The following is a 19966-nucleotide window of genomic DNA, read 5'->3' on the forward strand; positions in this document are numbered from 1 at the left end:
CAGATAAAGCATTAATCTAGCTACGTAGTACAGGCCTCAGATTGATCCATAAGTAACAACATGACGGACTATTTTCTTCATGGGTTTCAGACACATCTAAAAACATCTAAAAGCTGAAAATCTTATCAGATGGGAGACCGTGGTCTAATTTGTGTTAGTGTAGGGGTCCTTGAGGTGAAAGAGTTTGAGAACCACTGCTGTATGGTATCTCACACACACACACACACACACACACACACACACACACACACACACACACACACACACACACACACACACACACACACACACACACACCACATAGAACAGTGAGGCAGGAAATCTATGGAGACGTCCAGGGATTTTGTGGGGATTGCACAATGCTTCTCGTAGTCTTGTTGTTTGTCTGAACCTGTGATTTTCATGTGATTTCATATATTTTTTGCACTGGAATGTTTGTAATGCATTTTTATATAGCTTGTGCTTTACTCATTGCGTCCTTGAAAAAGACTCTCAATTTCAATTGAAGGGGCTTTATTAGCATGACAGTTCACTAAACAATATTGCATATAACAGCAGATTAACCATCAATTAAATTATGAAAACATTAAATTAAAGTAACAGAAAAACAAATTCAATCCTCCCATGTACTGTGTATGTGCGCATGTGCTCTTGTATGTGTGTGTGTGTGTGTGTGTGTGTGTGTGTGTGTGTGTGTGTGTGTGTGTGTGTGTGTGTGTGTTGCTGCTGTGCCTCCACTGTCTCTCTCTCTCCCTCTCTCTCTCTGGCTGCGTCTCTCGCCCAACCCTCATGGCAGACCCTTATTCTATCATGGCAGCTGTGATGCTGTCGTCTTCCTCCACGTCCACACGGACCTTCTTGCCCACCAGGTGATGCATCTCTTCTGGAGCGATGCCCCTCGGCTCGCCCACCTTCACCGCAAACATGTCCAGGCTCAGCACCGAGCCTTTGGTGATGGCCACCTTGGCAACCACTGACTTGCCCAGCTGGAAAAGAAATGGAGAAGAGAGAACCAAAACCACCGATGGTTTAATAACTAATATTTGTTTGGCAGAGCGAAATGGTTTATGGCAGCTGTAAACCGTTGCTAGGCAGAGCGAAACGGTTTACGGCCATAGCAACAGACCCAAAACAGCTTTCCTCGCTACTTCAAGGGGCTTTCTACTCTCGCAAACCTCTCTCGTTATATTCTAATAGTTTGTTTGGAAGCAATTTTGTGGTTATGGCCGAAGTGGCTGCCGTAAACCGTTTTGTTTCACTTCCGGATCTGCCCGGCCCGCACACAGACTCTATAATCATCAAGACAGCACTCGTCCATTCACTCGGCTTTGGTCTCATCTACTATTATAGGTAAGATGTGAGACGTCAATGTTAAATTTAGACTGTTTAATAACAATCGAAAATCTTGCTCCGAGTTGCTTTAATATGAATCATATAATTAATATATTATGACTGGAAGTCCCTGGAACTGCTTCTCAGCTTAATATTAATAATATCAATAATATTTACCTCACTAGTGTTTAGACAAGGGACTGTGGAGGCTAACTGATAACTCCACTCAGAAATCCCATTGACTGCCCGACAAGGGAACCAGAAAGTGCATCACTTCTGGGTTAATTGGCCTACAAAACTACATCATCCCTGCTCTCTTGCCCGACCGGCTGGGAGAATGTGAGCAGGCGCAGGGGGACAGTTTGATATAGTAACACAAAATGTAATGAAATACTAAAGTGGACCCACCTTGTCATGGCAGGTCTTCTCACAGGGTAGCATCAGCTTGGTGGGCGTTCCCATCGCGGTCTCCACCAGCCGGATGGATCGGACCAGCTCAGCCAGCTCCGCGGGCTCCAGGGACGCCTCGTGGTCATTTCCCTTCCAGGTCTTGTCCAAAGTTACGTGGCGCTCGACGACCTTTGCCCCCATCGCCACAGCGGCCACCGATATGTAGATTCCCCGCTCGTGTCCAGAATATCCGATGGGGATGTCCGGGAATTCCCTCTGGTATTCCTTTGGGAGAAGAGAGAGTGGGTAAAAAATAAACTATTGCTCACTATTGCTTGTCTGTGGTGTGTGTTTTCGGTGCGGTCTATCCGTCTGTTGGATTGTTCCGATTTTTATGAAACTTGGTGGAAGTTAGCATAGCAGGGGCCAAGGAATAACCCATTTATTAGAACCCAATTTATCATAGGCCATAGTGAGAACTGCTGAGAACTGAAGCCAGGCCTCCAAACTGATATAAGATATGTGAAACATAAAGCAGATGCTTTGGATGCTTTGGAAGCTCTTAATGCTGCATATGAAGTAGTAAGCTCCATACAAGCAGAAAAAAACGGGGAAGCACGGGCCTTTTTTCTGCTTGTATGGAGCTTACTACTTCATATGCAGCATTAAGAGCTTCCAAAGCATCTGCTTTATGTTTCACATATCTTCTATGTAATAATAGTTGTATTTGTTTCCTATAGTACTGTTTCGTGGTGTATTTGGAAATAAACGTTTTGCTTAATTTGTTGGCTTAATTGATTGTTTCCGGATGCTACCTGTATATAATTGTGATTTCCGCCTTATGCATCACAACGCTTAAGAAGGCCTGTTGGCTGAAACGTCCGTTGTAAGGTCTCGATGACGGAATAAAACCTTGAAAGGACATTCATTGCGTGCTGGCGTTCCTTGTTTATTGACTATTACTTTTGTTCGTGCACCTGAATTTTTATTCTTATTTGGTGAGTGTGCTCACTACCTTTGCGAGCTCCGCTAGCAAGCAGTGTGTTTGGACTGTAAATACTGTATTTGTCATGCCCTGACATATAGTTGTTGGTGCCTTCTTGGCCAGGTCAGCATTGTAAAAGAGAGTTCTATCTCAATGCTTTTTATCTGGTTAAATAAAGGTAAAAAAGAAAAATAGTGAGATTGACCACTGGTTAGGGGCAGCGGCAATGTGTTGGACTGTGTTGGTGAATGGTGAAGAGACTGGACTGGATTGGTTTGCATTTGATATACTGTATATAGTGTTTTTATGCAAAGCACTTTACTGGCCTACATTCACCCATTCACACACAGCTGAGCCACACAGCTTGATTTATTGGGTCTTTTTGCAGCCCTCATAATGGTCATATGGAAAGAAGGCGATCATGTGAGGAGGTGAGGAGCTCAGTGATCTGGCGCAAATTTGGAGTTAAGCTAACTGCTCCTCCACATTTAGAGGAGTCAGTTGAGGCGGTTCAGGTGATCCCAAGCCCCTCACTTTTGCAGGTGACACATTCTATTCAATTCTATTCTATTCATCTCACCGTGATAACTTTGAGGTTGACATGCTCAGGGTCCAGGGGATAGGTGCTGGTACACTGCAGGATGGTGAAGTTCTGGTTGTGCTGCTTCACCATCTGGTAGACCCGACGCATCGTCTCCATGGACTGCATCCCGCTGGACACGACCATGGGACGGCCTGCCCCAGACAGACGGAAAGAAAGAAAGAAAGGAGGGGGCAGATAGAGAGCAGGAAGAGGAGAAATAGAAGGAGCCAACAGAGAGAGAGAAGAAGCAAAGGTGTTTTCAAAATGGGGGCCACCAAAGGAAGAAGAAAGAAAACGCTGCAAACTTCTGTCCGATAAAAACACTTGTGTCGTGTTCAAAGTTGGACACCCACTGTATGTTATCAAAAGTCCACTTGTCATTATTTAATATCTTGTCAGTCATTAGGAATTTTGTGACAAAGCCCTAATTTGAAAGAATGGATGAATATTACGATGGATATCTACAAGATGGAAAAACTAACTGCATTTGTCAACGATAGATTATAACAATTTACCTCAAGATGGGAATACTGGGTTCAATATATAACACCCATTAGATTTTACTTTTTTGGATGGCTGTTGTGGTTTTGTCTTTTCTTTTCTTCGTATATACTCTTTTCAAAACAAAATTCTATGACAGTATATCAAGAGTAAACGACAATGTATAAGTAATCCTGAGAGTTAATATATGCAATGTCTGGATACTCTGGATACACAATGCAAATATTTGATAATCTGTCAATAAAAAGTAAAAAAAAAAAAATAGTGACTAAGCAGGCAGCAGTGGTGAACGATATTTGATGCAGGGACTTTGTCATAGCCTATAGGTTGTACTGAATTTGCGTGCCAAGTTTTCAACATCATTATGACAGAAGTTATTGTAATAAATTATTATTATTACTTATTGGGCATAGGCAATATTTTCACACTGGGAAAGGAAAGGCATCCATGTATTGGATGTACATTGGGTGACATTTACAACAATGATGGTCTCAAATCATTTCAGGACCTTAAAGGCAGCTATGACCTACCGGACACTTCATTTTTCTTTTAGTTACAGCTTAGGGCATCCCTCAAAGCTCATGGTGGACACTTTCAAAACAACCCTCGAGACCCACCTCTTCACCATTAGTTACTTTTAGTTTAGTTACTTTAGCCATCCCTTGTTTTGTTTTGTTTGTTTTTGCCCCTCCTTTAATCCGATTGGATTAGAGGACACTTTTGATTGTGCCATACCGTGGAATTTAGTGTTCAAGTTATTATATAAAACAACACACATTTCTAATATATTTTTAGTTCAAAATAAGTTCATAATTTTTATCAACTAGAAAAATGTTAAAGATTTGGGGTATTGCTCAGACAGATGAATGTTGTTTTTGTTGTGCAGAATCTGAGTCAACAGAACACCTTTTTTGGTATTGTCATGTTGTGTCGGCTTTCCGGAGTGAGAACTAACTGAGCTGTCCACTGCTCTGCTCTCCACTGCTCTGCTCTCTACTGCTCTGCTCTGCTCGCTACTGCTCTGCTCTGCTGTCCACTGCTCTGTTCTGCTCTCTACTGCTCTGCTCTGCTCTCCACTGCATTGCAAGCCATTTTGAAGGGGAACCTGAGGAGGAATGCCGTTCCCCTCTTGTTATTACTGTTCCCTCTCAATGTTTACTCTAACTCCGTTCCCACCCGTTCCCCACATTTCCACCACTGGTTCAAAATACTTTGTAAAAAAAAGAACAAAGAAAAAAACCATTAAATTAACAATGTGAAGGTACATATGAAATCAAATATAATAGCCTACAAAAAAGCACAATGCCAGCAAAAACTCTCAATTGAGTTTATTGTCACCCAATACATTCAATGCTATATTTTTATTGCAAACAAATCTGTGTTCTTCTTGGTTTTGTTTTGTCAGACAAATAAGCAGTAAAGACTTGACTAGGAATGATTAAGGTTAGGGTAAGAATCATATATATATACGTATATATATATATATATATATATATATATATATATATATATATATATATATATATATATATATATATATATATATATATATATTGCTTCCATTTTATTTCCCAAAATTGTAGTTTGAGTGGTTCAACTATATGTAGTTAAACTACATGTAGTTCACTACTCCTCAACACTGCCTACTCCTCACCTCGCCTACTTTACTCACCACGCCTACAGTGGGTGTGTCTATGCACCCAAGCATCACCGAACCCAAGACTCCCTATTTAGTCTGCCGTCTGGTCTCAATTGTTTTCAGGAGAACAAAAACTCTCAGAAGCAGTTTCGCATTTTTTATTATTTCAAACGACACAATACTTTTCCAGCAACCGGTGTAACTGAAGGTAAGTTCAGCTACTTTTATACTCCTATATGTGTTGTCAAATAGTTTGTGCCCTAATTGTAGAGTAAAGTAGAATCAATGCACTAAAAAAATAGGACTATTGGTTGGGATACTTCTACAGAATATATTTTTGAAATTTCCTCCAAGAGGATTAAGAAATTATTTATTTTCCAAAGGAAAAAAACGATGTAACTTTCATAAAGAATGGAATAATGATTGAAGCATTGATACATGGTGTCTCATACCTTTTTTTGCAGTTCTCTCAAGATAGGGGAAGTTGTTGGCATCACAGGAGGCAACTTTGAAGAAAGGCACATCGAGCTCATCGAGAAACTCCATGGCCATCTGTGGGAATTATGGAATAACACACACACACACACACACACACACACACACACACACACACACACACACACACACACACACACACACACACACACACACACACACACATATATATATATACACTGTAGTATTGCTGTTCCATTAATCTTTTAGAAGAATGCAATGAAGTATTCTTTCTTGCTTAAAAAAAATAAAAAATAAAAAATAAAAAATCTGTCTTACCTCGTCCATCCCAGAGGCAGTGAGGGAAATGCCAATCTCATTTGCATACTTTTGCATCTCCCTGTACTGCTCATGGCTGAACTCCAAATGGCGCTTGTGGTCCCCGTAGTTTTTCCCCCAGGAGTGTTTGGAGTTGTAGGGCCGCTCCAGGGCTCGCCTGCTGAACTTGTGCTCCAGTTCACTCTTCTGGAACTTGGCACAGTCAGCACCACAGTCCTGAGATGATACAGAACACATGAGAGGAGAGGATCAGATAGGAGAGGTGAGGAAAAGGTGGTGAAACAACAGCACTGGTATAGCTTCTAAACAGACACCTCTCTCTCCCCTCCACCAGCTTACCTTTGCCATCTTGATCATTTTCTTGGCAATCTCAATGTCTCCTTGGTGGTTCTGTCCAATTTCAGCAATGATGAAGCACGGGTGGGAGCCGCCAATCATTCTACCAGGACACAGTTCAAATTGCAGAGGCATCCTGGTGATGTAGGACGTGAAGTGCCGAGTGAAATAAGAGAGTTGGTGCAAAAGTCTAAAGACCTGTGGGGTTAAATGGAGATGGAGATGTGGAGATGAAACTGGAGATGTCACAGGTGGAATGTCACAGGTGGAAGAGGCTTGAGTCATGTCACCGCTCCGTTTTTATACAGCCTCACCCCACACACACACACACACACACACACACACACACACACATACACACAATCTAGTGTTGGAAGATTGTCATCACATGGCGGAGCACTGCACTGAACAGGTTTTACATGTAGGACCCGCAGAGCCAGATTAACACCCCCAGGGGCCCCTGGGCACTGAAGCTCCCAGGGCCCCCCCCCCCCCTATACTGTTATTATGTAATTATTCAGTTTCTCAGATTCCGTTTCTCACTCACTCATAGGCGATTCAAGGCTTTGCCAACAGGGGTGGCACCATGCAGGATAAAAATATTAGTCTGACTGGGGGGTTTCTAGGGGGGGCTGTGCTGGACAAAGAAATGTTGTACATTTTAAAGTAAAATGCATGAATCTGATGCACTCTGAGAGCAAAATGAAGAGGCTAATCTTCACATTAATATCCTCTTCACTGTGCTGTGGCTTTACAATCATGAACAAATAATTGTCTAATAAACACAGGTGCAAGCAAAACACTAATGAGGGTTTCCAAATTCTAATCGTGGAAATGTGAAGCCCTCATTAGTGTTTTGCTTGCACCTGTGTTAACCCTGCCTTTTCGACAAAAAAGACCCCGTGAGAAGGGTCTACCATCCCAACTTAGTCTAGGGAATCTGTGAGAAAAAATGACCCAACCTTAAACAAATTGCAACAGAAATTATTTGTGTTGCATTCAGCTCTTGAAACCTTCCAATTTAACATACTGAAAATCCCAGAAAATCCCAGTAGTGGAACATTCTCAAAATTGGCATTGTCTCCACAAAGGAGGTGATGTTTTCGGTGCCGTTTGTCTGACCGTTTGTCTGTTAGCAGGAGGATTACGGCAAAACTACTGGGCCGATTTTCATGAAACTTGGTAGAAGGGTGTAGCGTGGGCCAAGGAAGAACCCATTACATTTTGGAGCGGATCTGATCCGGGTCGGCTCAATGGAGGGGGCGGGGCTAGGGAAAAGAGTCCGCTGATAGGGATAGGAAAGTCAGTAGAGAGTCTGGATTCGAGAGGTGGGTAGGGGGCATGGACAGGTGTATCGGGGGGAGTGTATGTGGGAGGTGGGAGGGGGTGTGGTCAGGAAAGGGGTGGGGCTAGGGAAAAGCTCTACCTACAAACATACTGTAACATAACAAAACAAAACATAAAAAATGTAAGTGTGGCTAATATGTTCTAATAGTTAGTGGAAAAGGGTGAGTTTTCATGCACATCTTGTTCCCTCAGACAGCCATCGCAAACCATAACTTCATAGTCATGTCATTCACGAGTCTCGCATTGGAGGCAATTTGATTTCGGCAAGGCACAGCGCAAGTTGTAGCTCAAACATGCAGACGAGTGGACAGGTAAGTCTCCATATCCGAAGGTTATGGGTAAGTTGACCGCCATTTATTGTCTGTTACCAATGACAGTCATTGTCTGTTACCATTCAAAGTAGGCTAGCTTAATAAGCACTTACCTATAATAGGTATAGCTTAATAATAGCTTATTAAGATACTTGTACTATCTGTTATTCATTTTCTTTTTGCAAATAAACAATAAACAAACATAAATAAACAATAAACACTTACTCTGGAGATGATGTAGCCTACCACTTGTGCTCTTCTCCCTACTTTTCTCCAACCACTTATAAAGCCTCAGCCAGGCGGTAATGCAACATAAAGGATGCCAACTGCCATAAAGCGCCACAGAAGGATTTATTACATCACTGATGACATCACAATTGCTCAAATGACATCACTGATGACATCACAATTGCTCAAGTGACATCACTGATGACATCACTGATACCTTACAATCGTGACATCACAATCGTGGCACACACACCCCCCGCCCACTTATTGGACCAACATCAGAACCATTGATGGCCACAACATATTCCATGTTATGGGCATTATAGCTGGAGTTACACCAGAGAGCCAAACCAGTACCTCTGATAGCTGTGACATAGCAGCAGTTGGACACATCAATATCCGAAATCAGAGACCCCCTGGCCTTTCATCCATGTCCTATGGGAGGATTGAGAATGCCACAGGTGTGTGATTCTCATGAACATGGTACAACTTATAGCAAAACTCAAAGATATCAAGTAGGATCTTAATCCACTAGGCATCATGCACGCTACGCGAGTTCGCCTGCCTTGCAGCTTGCTGAGCTAGCCCTGCAGCTCGCATAAGCAGCTGCTTTGCATTGGAGGCAATTTGATTTTGGCAAGGCACAGCGCAAGTTGTAGCTCAAACATGCAGACGAGTGGACAGGTAGGCTAAGTATTCTCCATATCCGAAGGTTATGGATAAGTTGACCGCCATTTATCGTCTGTTACCAATGACAGTCTTTGTGTGTTACCATTCAAAGTAGGCTAGCTTAATAAGCACTCAGCTAATAGCTTACTAATAGGTATAGCTTAATAATAGCTTATTAAGATACTTTCTAAGGTACTATCTGTTGTTATTCATTTTCTTTGTGCAAATAAACAATAAACAAACATAAATAAACAATTATAGCTGCTGCGCAGCAATGGGACGTGGCCGGGCAAGTCTCAAGGCTTTGAGCTAGAGTCCCCGAGTCAAGGCTGAAGTCTTTTAGCTATGATCCTCCAAGTCAAGTCTCACGTCTTTGGTCACAAGTCCAAGTCAAGTCTCAAGTCTCTTATGGATGAGCGTTCTATCATCTGCTTCTGCTGCATGCCATCCAGTCTGCTTACAACATTGCATAGCTAAAACTAAGGGATTCAAAGCAGGTTCAGGTTTCTTTGCAGCATGTAGCTTTTTCATCATCTGATTCCGTTTTTTGTTGCGAGGCATCTCACACCAATACAAGTAGGAATCAGTATATTCACAAACAAAAGTAGTAGTTACTTGCCTCACTGTTGTAGAGTGGATGAGGTACTGGCGGAGTTGATGTTAGATGGAGAGGGAGGCTGAGTGATTAATAGCCACCTGGGGAGTTTGTATCTCTTCGGTCCTACGCTGCAGGTCTGTGGGGTCACACAACTGATATACTGTACCAGCAGGAGCTGCTTTTTCCTCTTATGGACAGACTGGATACTTGCTGGTGGTGTTTTATGGGACTGGATGCTTGCGTGTAAAAACACACACTGCTTCCACTTATATAGGGTGAGCCAGGAAGTATTTATGACATCACTGATTACATCACGCTCGAGTGACATCACTGATGGCATCACAATTGCTCGAGTGACTGATGACATCACAAATACAACCTATTAAGATGCTCTTTAGGCTATACATTCAACATTTTGATGCACTGTGGGCTAAATTTTTGATCAATCGAAAATCTGTTTGAAACTTTTGTGTAGGACAGTCTAACGATGCAGATGCTTAAGTTTGGTGTGGTTTGAAGAAAAAATGTGGGAGTAGGGTTTAATTAGTTTGACAGTTTTTGCAGTTTTGCAGTCTTTAGACTTCATAATTGGCCATAGGTTGCAGTGTACAAAAGTGTCTCCTCACTTGGGCCCACATTTCGTTGAAAGTTGCAAAGTCGTAGCACATAGGCCTGATTTGTTATGAATTTTCAAAATTTTAAACTTTAGACGGTCGCTGTAGCGCCACCATCAGGACTATTGGCACCAAATTCGCGTCAACGAAGTTTGGCATGGGCCTGGACCTTTGTGCAAATTTGGTTTATTTTCATACATGGGAAGTCCAACTTCCTGGGAGAAGAAGAAGACTAATAATAGGGGCAAACACAATAAGTGGCCTTGCCGCTTCGCTGGCCCAGCCACTAATAAACACTTACTCTGGAGATGATGTAGCCTACCACTTGTGCTCTTCTCCCTACTTATACTCCAACCACTTATAAAGCCTCAGCCAGGCGGTAATGCAACATAAAGGATGCCAACTGCCATAAAACACCACAGAAGAAGGATTTATTACATCACTGATGACATCACAATTGCTCGAGTGAAATCACTGATGACATCACAATTGCTCATGTGACATCACTGATGACATCACAATTGCTCAAGTGACATCACTGATGACATCACTGATACATGACAATCGTGACATCCCAATCGTGGCACACACGCCGCCCGCCCACTTATGTTTCCTTTTAGGACAAGGCATCAATCAGTCTGCCAGAAAGCCATTAGAAGAAGAAGAAGAAGACTTTCAGAAAAGACCAACAGAAGAGGAGAGGGGATCGGGTGTTACAGAATGTAGGGAAACAGTGGATTGATAAATTCAGAAGGAGGAGGTAATGCAACATAAAGGATGCCAACTGCCATAAAACACCACAGAGGAAGAAGACCTTCAAGATTAATTTGCCCAAGATCTTCATGGTGCAGATGCCATATATCTGTAGCAAAAAACAAATACCTCAGACCTTTGATGAAGAACATGGTTGTCCAAAGAAAAAGAGCAGACAGCTATTTAGAACAGAATGATGATGAGCAAATTGCACTTGGAGACCTAACTGTGAAAACTTAACAATAGCTTGAAGTGATGATCAAATAATCATTACAGAAATCAATGGCAAACCAGAAGGGGTTACATTGAAGCCGAAGGCCTCAAATATTCTGAGTGCATGTTTGCATGCATCTAAGAAGGACAATAATGATGTTGATGAAGAAAAAGTGTGTCTTGTGAAAACCGCTGCCAGACTGGTAAAGACTGACATAAAAGATATCAAGATTCCCAGAGATGCATATCCCTCAAAATATATCATCTGCCAAAGGAAACGTGGAAACTCTTCAGCTTCTCCTCAAATAACTGTTTGCTGGCAAGAACTGTGAGTTAAACATAGCTGCAATAGGACAGGCCATGCGGGCAGCAAGGGCAAGGGTTCTCATCACACCATTACAGATAGGACTGACAAATGCATCACCAATTTGGATCTAGATTTTTGGTGAAAACACTTGGTAACCTTCGATTCTGTTCCTCATTTCGGGAGGTGAAAAAGTTGAGTCAAGTGCAGCTGCTTCTCAGGAACATACCTCCCTGGCAATGTTGAAGGCCACTCGCGCTCGCTTCGCTCATGCTCGCATGGGTTGGGGATTTACTTATAAAGCCACATGTTATGACCCGGTCTAGGGGTTTTAGGTGTAATCATGGGTCGCGGAACCGCCCGGGCCACACGGGCCCGGGCCGGGGTACATTTCAGTTCCCCCCCCCTCCCCCATTTTTTTTTTTTTTTTTTTTTTTCAAATACATAATACATACTTTTTCACCAACCTGACCGGCCCACTAGCGAGCGGCCCACCGGCCATTGCACCGGTAGAATTACATTGCAGTCCAGCCCTGATCGTCGTCCTCTTCCTGTTCCTGTTCGAGAACCACTCTGCCTGATCGACAGACAACTGCAAGTGCGAGTGTAAATGTAAATGTGTAATCTCAGTCTATAAATTTCCACAATCTGTAAGCCTATTTAGACCATCGATTTAGAAACGCATGCTCAATGAATAATGATCTCTATCACTCATTATGTGTGTGGTTGCACTGATCGAATAATTCATATATAAAATAATGATAGCCTAATATAAAAGAGAAAACTGCTGAACTGAATTGAGACGATGCAGGCATAGTTTTCATTGATGAAAAACTAGCCTATTTTTGCTCATATATTGGCATACAGCCTACAGGACACAGTTCCAGCTGAAACATGCAAGAGTAGCCTGCATATTTAGTATTGGGGCTATCCCATATTTATCCCATATCTATATTATATGTATAGGCTTTTCTGGCATGTGGGAGAATATCACCCTCACTCCATTTGAGGCTCCGTATATGATATGCGCTGCGGTGATTAATAGTGATCATATTTCTCCACGCATCGTTGAGCTGTTAAGACAAAGTGGTAAGTAGGCTTAATTTAATTATGAGCCACACATGTTTTTCTTGTTCTATTCTCAGTTGACTGCAATCTATTTTTCATATGGCGATCTTATATGAATGGTGAGTGATGGTGAGTGACTCCAGAGAGCCGATTATATGGGACTGTCATGGATTTTGATCTTATCCTCTGAAGCTAACCTGGTCGGGACCAGGTTAGCTTTGCAGCGTAGGTTGCCATGGTGATTGAACTAGGTTAGAACTTAACTTGCTTTGTAGTAAGGCTAAACCAGGTTCAAACTCAAACTTACTCAGATAAAGCATTAATCTAGCTACGTAGTACAGGCCTCAGATTGATCCATAAGTAACAACATGACAGACTATTTTCTTCATGGGTTTCAGACACATCTAAAAACATCTAAAAGCTGAAAATCTTATCAGATGGGAGACCGTGGTCTAATTTGTGTTAGTGTAGGGGTCCTTGAGGTGAAAGAGTTTGAGAACCACTGCTGTATGGTATCTCACACACACACACACACACACACACACACACACACACACACACACACACACACACACACACACACACACACACACACACACACACACACACACACACACACACACACACACACACACACACCACATAGAACAGTGAGGCAGGAAATCTATGGAGACGTCCAGGGATTTTGTGGGGATTGCACAATGCTTCTCGTAGTCTTGTTGTTTGTCTGAACCTGTGATTTTCATGTGATTTCATATATTTTTTGCACTGGAATGTTTGTAATGCATTTTTATATAGCTTGTGCTTTACTCATTGCGTCCTTGAAAAAGACTCTCAATTTCAATTGAAGGGGCTTTATTAGCATGACAGTTCACTAAACAATATTGCCAAAGTATATATAACAACAGATTAACCATCAATTAAATTATGAAAACATTAAATTAAAGTAACAGAAAAGCAAATTAAATCCTCCCATGTACTGTGTATGTGCGCATGTGGTCTTGTATGTATGTATGTGTGTGTGTGTGTGTGTGTGTGTGTGTGTGTGTGTGTGTGTATGTGTGTGTGTGTGTTGCTGCTGTGCCTCCACTGTCTCTCTCTCTCCCTCTCTCTCTCTGGCTGCGTCTCTCGCCCAACCCTCATGGCAGACCCTTATTCTATCATGGCAGCTGTGATGCTGTCGTCTTCCTCCACGTCCACACAGACCTTCTTGCCCACCAGGTGATGCATCTCTTCTGGAGCGATGCCCCTCGGCTCGCCCACCTTCACCGCAAACATGTCCAGGCTCAGCACCGAGCCTTTGGTGATGGCCACCTTGGCAACCACTGACTTGCCCAGCTGGAAAAGAAATGGAGAAGAGAGAACCAAAACCACAGATGGTTTAATAACTAATATTTGTTTGGCAGAGCGAAATGGTTTATGGCAGCTGTAAACCGTTGCTAGGCAGAGCGAAACGGTTTACGGCCATAGCAACAGACCCAAAACAGCTTTCCTCGCTACTTCAAGGGGCTTTCTACTCTCGCGAACCTCTCTCGTTATATTCTAATAGTTTGTTTGGAAGCAATTTTGTGGTCATGGCCGAAGTGGCTGCCGTAAACCGTTTTGTTTCACTTCCGGATCTGCCCGGCCTGCACACAGACTCTATAATCATCAAGACAGCACTCGTCCATTCACTCGGCTTTGGTCTCATCTACTATTATAGGTAAGATGTGAGGCGTCAATATTAAATTTAGACTGTTTAATAACAATCGAAAATCTTGCTCCGAGTTGCTTTAATATGAATCATATAATTCATATATTATGACTGGAAGTCCCTGGAACTGCTTCTCAGCTTAATATTAATAATATCAATAATATTTACCTCACTAGTGTTTAGACAAGGGACTGTGGAGGCTAACTGATAACTCCACTCAGAAATCCCACTGACTGCCCGACAAGGGAAGCAGTGCATCACTTCTGGGTTAATTGGCCTACAAAACTACATCATCCCTGCTCTCTTGCCCGACCGGCTGGGAGAATGTGAGCAGGCGCAGGGGGACAGTTTGATATAGTAACACAAAATGTAATGAAATACTAAAGTGGACCCACCTTGTCATGGCAGGTCTTCTCACAGGGTAGCATCAGCTTGGTGGGCGTTCCCATCGCGGTCTCCACCAGCCGGATGGATCGGACCAGCTCAGCCAGCTCCGCGGGCTCCAGGGACGCCTCGTGGTCATTTCCCTTCCAGGTCTTGTCCAAAGTTACGTGGCGCTCCACGACCTTTGCCCCCATCGCCACAGCGGCCACCGATATGTAGATTCCCCGCTCGTGTCCAGAATATCCGATGGGGATGTCCGGGAATTCCCTCTGGTATTCCTTTGGGAGAAGAGAGAGTGGGTAAAAAATAAACTATTGCTCACTATTGCTTGTCTGTGGTGTGTGTTTTCGGTGCGGTCTATCTGTCTGTTGGATTGTTCCGATTTTTATGAAACTTGGTGGAAGTTAGCATAGCAGGGGCCAAGGAATAACCCATTTATTAGAACCCAATTTATCATAGGCCATAGTGAGAACTGCTGAGAACTGAAGCCAGGCCTCCAAACTGATATAAGATATGTGAAACATAAAGCAGATGCTTTGGATGCTTTGGAAGCTCTTAATGCTGCATATGAAGTAGTAAGCTCCATACAAGCAGAAAAAAACGGGGAAGCACGGGCCTTTTTTCTGCTTGTATGGAGCTTACTACTTCATATGCAGCATTAAGAGCTTCCAAAGCATCTGCTTTATGTTTCACATATCTTCTATGTAATAATAGTTGTATTTGTTTCCTATAGTACTGTTTCGTGGTGTATTTGGAAATAAACGTTTTGCTTAATTTGTTGGCTTAATTGATTGTGTTTCCGGATGCTACCTGTATATAATTGTGATTTCCGCCTTATGCATCACAACGCTGAAGAAGACCTGTTGGCTGAAACGTCCGTTGTAAGGTCTCGATGACGGAATAAAACCTTGAAAGGACATTCATTGCGTGCCGGCGTTCCTTGTTTATTGACTATTACTTTTGTGCCGTGCACCTGAATTTTTATTCTTATTTGGTGAGTGTGCTCACTACCTTTGCGAGCTCTGCTAGCAAGCAGTGTGTTTGGACTGTAAATACTGTCTTTGTCATGCCCTGACATATAGTTGTTGGTGCCTTCTTGGCCAGGTCAGCATTGTAAAAGAGAGTTCTATCTCAATGCTTTTTATCTGGTTAAATAAAGGTAAAAAAGAAAAATAGTGAGATTGACCACTGGTTAGGGGCAGCGGCAATGTGTTGGACTGTGTTGGTGAATGGTGAAGAGACTGGACTGGATTGGTTTGCATTTGATATACTGTATATAGTGTTTTTATGCAAAGCACTTTACTGGCCTACATTCACCCATTCACACACAGCTGAGCCACACAGCTTGATTTATTGGGTCTTTTTGCAGCCCTCATAATGGTCATATGGAAAGAAGGCGATCATGTGAGGAGGTGAGGAGCTCAGTGATCTGGCGCGAATTTGGAGTTAAGCTAACTGCTCCTCCACATTTAGAGGAGTCAGTTGAAGCGGTTCAGGTGATCCCAAGCCCCTCACTTTTGCAGGTGACACATTCTATTCAATTCTATTCTATTCATCTCACCGTGATAACTTTGAGGTTGACATGCTCAGGGTCCAGGGGATAGGTGCTGGTACACTGCAGGATGGTGAAGTTCTGGTTGTGCTGCTTCACCATCTGGTAGACCCGACGCATCGTCTCCATGGACTGCATCCCGCTGGACACGACCATGGGACGGCCTGCCCCAGACAGACGGAAAGAAAGAAAGAAAGGAGGGGGAAGATAGAGAGCAGGAAGAGGATAAATAGAAGGAGCCAACAGAGAGAGAGAAGAAGCAAAGGTGTTTTCAAAATGGGGGCCACCAAAGGAAGAAGAAAGAAAACGCTGCAAACTTCTGTCCGATAAAAACACTTGTGTCGTGTTCAAAGTTGGACACCCACTGTATGTTATCAAAAGTCCACTTGTCATTATTTAATATCTTGTCAGTCATTAGGAATTTTGTGACAAAGCCCTAATTTGAAAGAATGGATGAATATTACGATGGATATCTACAAGATGGAAAAACTAACTGCATTTGTCAACGATAGATTATAACAATTTACCTCAAGATGGGAATACTGGGTTCAATATATAACACCCATTAGATTTTACTTTTTTGGATGGCTGTTGTGGTTTTGTCTTTTCTTTTCTTCGTATATACTCTTTTCAAAACAAAATTCTATGACAGTATATCAAGAGTAAACGACAATGTATAAGTAATCCTGAGAGTTCATATATGCAATGTCTGGATACTCTGGATACACAATGCAAATATTTGATAATCTGTCAATAAAAAGTAAAAAAAAAAATAGTGACTAAGCAGGCAGCAGTGGTGAACGATATTTGATGCAGGGACTTTGTCATAGCCTATAGGTTGTACTGAATTTGCGTGCCAAGTTTTCAACATCATTATGACAGAAGTTATTGTAATAAATTATTATTATTACTTATTGGGCATAGGCAATATTTTCACACTGGGAAAGGAAAGGCATTTATGTATTGGATGTACATTGGGTGACATTTACAACAATGATGGTCTCAAATCATTTCAGGACCTTAAAGGCAGCTATGACCTACCGGACACTTCATTTTTCTTTTAGTTACAGCTTAGGGCATCCCTCAAAGCTCATGGTGGACACTTTCAAAACAACCCTCGAGACCCACCTCTTCACCATTAGTTACTTTTAGTTTAGTTACCATAGCCATCCCTTGTTTTGTTTTGTTTGTTTTTGCCCCTCCTTTAATCCGATTGGATTAGAGGACACTTTTGATTGTGCCATACCGTGGAATTTAGTGTTCAAGTTATTATATGAAACAACACACATTTCTAATATCTTTTTAGTTCAAAATAAGTTCATAATTTTTATCAACTAGAAAAATGTTAAAGATTTGGGGTATTGCTCAGACAGATGAATGTTGTTTTTGTTGTGCAGAATCTGAGTCAACAGAACACCTTTTTTGGTATTGTCATGTTGTGTCGGCTTTCCGGAGTGAGAACTAACTGAGCTGTCCACTGCTCTGCTCTCCACTGCTCTGCTCTCTACTGCTCTGCTCTGCTCGCTACTGCTCTGCTCTGCTGTCCACTGCTCTGTTCTGCTCTCTACTGCTCTGCTCTGCTCTCCACTGCATTGCAAGCCATTTTGAAGGGGAACCTGAGGAGGAATGCCGTTCCCCTCTTGTTATTACTGTTCCCTCTCAATGTTTACTCTAACTCCGTTCCCACCCGTTCCCCACATTTCCACCACTGGTTCAAAATACTTTGTAAAAAAAAAGAACAAAGATAAAAAACATTAAATTAACAATGTGAAGGTACATAAATCAAATATAATAGCCTACAAAAAAGCACAATGCCAGCAAAAACTCTCAATTGAGTTTATTGTCACCCAATACATTCAATGCTATATTTTTATTGCAAACAAATCTGTGTTCTTCTTGGTTTTGTTTTGTCAGACAAATAAGCAGTAAAGACTTGACTAGGAATGATTAAGGTTAGGGTAAGAATCATATATATATACGTATATATATATATATATATATATATATATATATATATATATATATATATATATATATATATATATATATATATATATATATATATATATATATATATATATTGCTTCCATTTTATTTCCCAAAATTGTAGTTTGAGTGGTTCAACTATATGTAGTTAAACTACATGTAGTTCACTACTCCTCAACACTGCCTACTCCTCACCTCGCCTACTTTACTCACCACGCCTACAGTGGGTGTGTCTATGCACCCAAGCATCACCGAACCCAAGACTCCCTATTTAGTCTGCCGTCTGGTCTCAATTGTTTTCAGGAGAACAAAAACTCTCAGAAGCAGTTTAGCATTTTTGATTATTTCAAACGACACAATACTTTTCCAGCAACCGGTGTAACTGAAGGTAAGTTCAGCTACTTTTATACTCCTATATGTGTTGTCAAATAGTTTGTGCCCTAATTGTAGAGTAAAGTAGAATCAATGCACTAAAAAAATAGGACTATTGGTTGGGATACTTCTACAGAATATATTTTTGAAATTTCCTCCAAGAGGATTAAGAAATTATTTATTTTCCAAAGGAAAAAAACGATGTAACTTTCATAAAGAATGGAATAATGATTGAAGCATTGATACATGGTGCCTCATACCTTTTTTTGCAGTTCTCTCAAGATAGGGGAAGTTGTTGGCATCACAGGAGGCAACTTTGAAGAAAGGCACATCGAGCTCATCGAGAAACTCCATGGCCATCTGTGGGAATTATGGAATACACACACACACACACACACACACACACACACACACACACACACACACACACACACACACACACACACACATATATATATATATACACTGTAGTATTGCTGTTCCATTAATCTTTTAGAAGAATGCAATGAAGTATTCTTTCTTGCTTAAAAAAAATAAAAAATAAAAAATAAAAAATCTGTTTTACCTCGTCCATCCCAGAGGCAGTGAGGGAAATGCCAATCTCATTTGCATACTTTTGCATCTCCCTGTACTGCTCATGGCTGAACTCCAAATGGCGCTTGTGGTCCCCGTAGTTTTTCCCCCAGGAGTGTTTGGAGTTGTAGGGCCGCTCCAGGGCTCGCCTGCTGAACTTGTGCTCCAGTTCACTCTTCTGGAACTTGGCACAGTCAGCACCACAGTCCTGAGATGATACAGAACACATGAGAGGAGAGGATCAGATAGGAGAGGTGAGGAAAAGGTGGTGAAACAACAGCACTGGTATAGCTTCTAAACAGACACCTCTCTCTCCCCTCCACCAGCTTACCTTTGCCATCTTGATCATTTTCTTGGCAATCTCAATGTCTCCTTGGTGGTTCTGTCCAATTTCAGCAATGATGAAGCACGGGTGGGAGCCGCCAATCATTCTACCAGGACACAGTTCAAATTGCAGAGGCATCCTGGTGATGTAGGACGTGAAGTGCCGAGTGAAATAAGAGAGTTGGTGCAAAAGTCTAAAGACCTGTGGGGTTAAATGGAGATGGAGATGTGGAGATGAAACTGGAGATGTCACAGGTGGAATGTCACAGGTGGAAGAGGCTTGAGTCATGTCACCGCTCCGTTTTTATACAGCCTCACCCCACACACACACACACACACACACACACACACACACACACACACACACACACACACACACACACACACACACACACACACACACACACACACACACAATCTAGTGTAGGAAGATTGTC

The 19966-nt window shown here is 42.0% G+C and overlaps 2 protein-coding genes across 2 annotated transcripts; both read right to left on the reverse strand.

Annotated features, from left to right (window-relative positions):
* Positions 1-626: 626 nt before the first annotated feature.
* On the reverse strand, positions 627-6675 carry LOC310774457 (N-acetylneuraminate-9-phosphate synthase-like; the record flags this gene model as incomplete). The annotated part of the gene is made up of 6 exons (XM_083634528.1): positions 627-986; positions 1741-2007; positions 3288-3442; positions 5883-5982; positions 6205-6420; positions 6544-6675. The coding sequence occupies 6 exons, from the start codon at positions 6673-6675 to the stop codon at positions 801-803; spliced, it is 1056 nt and encodes a 351-aa protein (XP_083490654.1). The 3' UTR covers positions 627-800.
* Positions 6676-13638: 6963 nt separating this feature from the next.
* Positions 13639-19668, reverse strand: LOC310775552 (N-acetylneuraminate-9-phosphate synthase-like; the record flags this gene model as incomplete). Its single annotated transcript, XM_083635720.1, has 6 exons — positions 13639-13983; positions 14734-15000; positions 16284-16438; positions 18893-18992; positions 19198-19413; positions 19537-19668. 6 exons carry the CDS (start codon positions 19666-19668, stop codon positions 13798-13800), a joined length of 1056 nt encoding a protein of 351 aa, XP_083491846.1. The 3' UTR covers positions 13639-13797.
* Positions 19669-19966: the final 298 nt, after the last annotated feature.

The sequence above is a fragment of the Poromitra crassiceps genome, assembly GCF_964638095.1.
Source record: "Poromitra crassiceps genome assembly, chromosome: 4".
NCBI classification, from domain to species: domain Eukaryota; kingdom Metazoa; phylum Chordata; class Actinopteri; order Beryciformes; family Melamphaidae; genus Poromitra; species Poromitra crassiceps.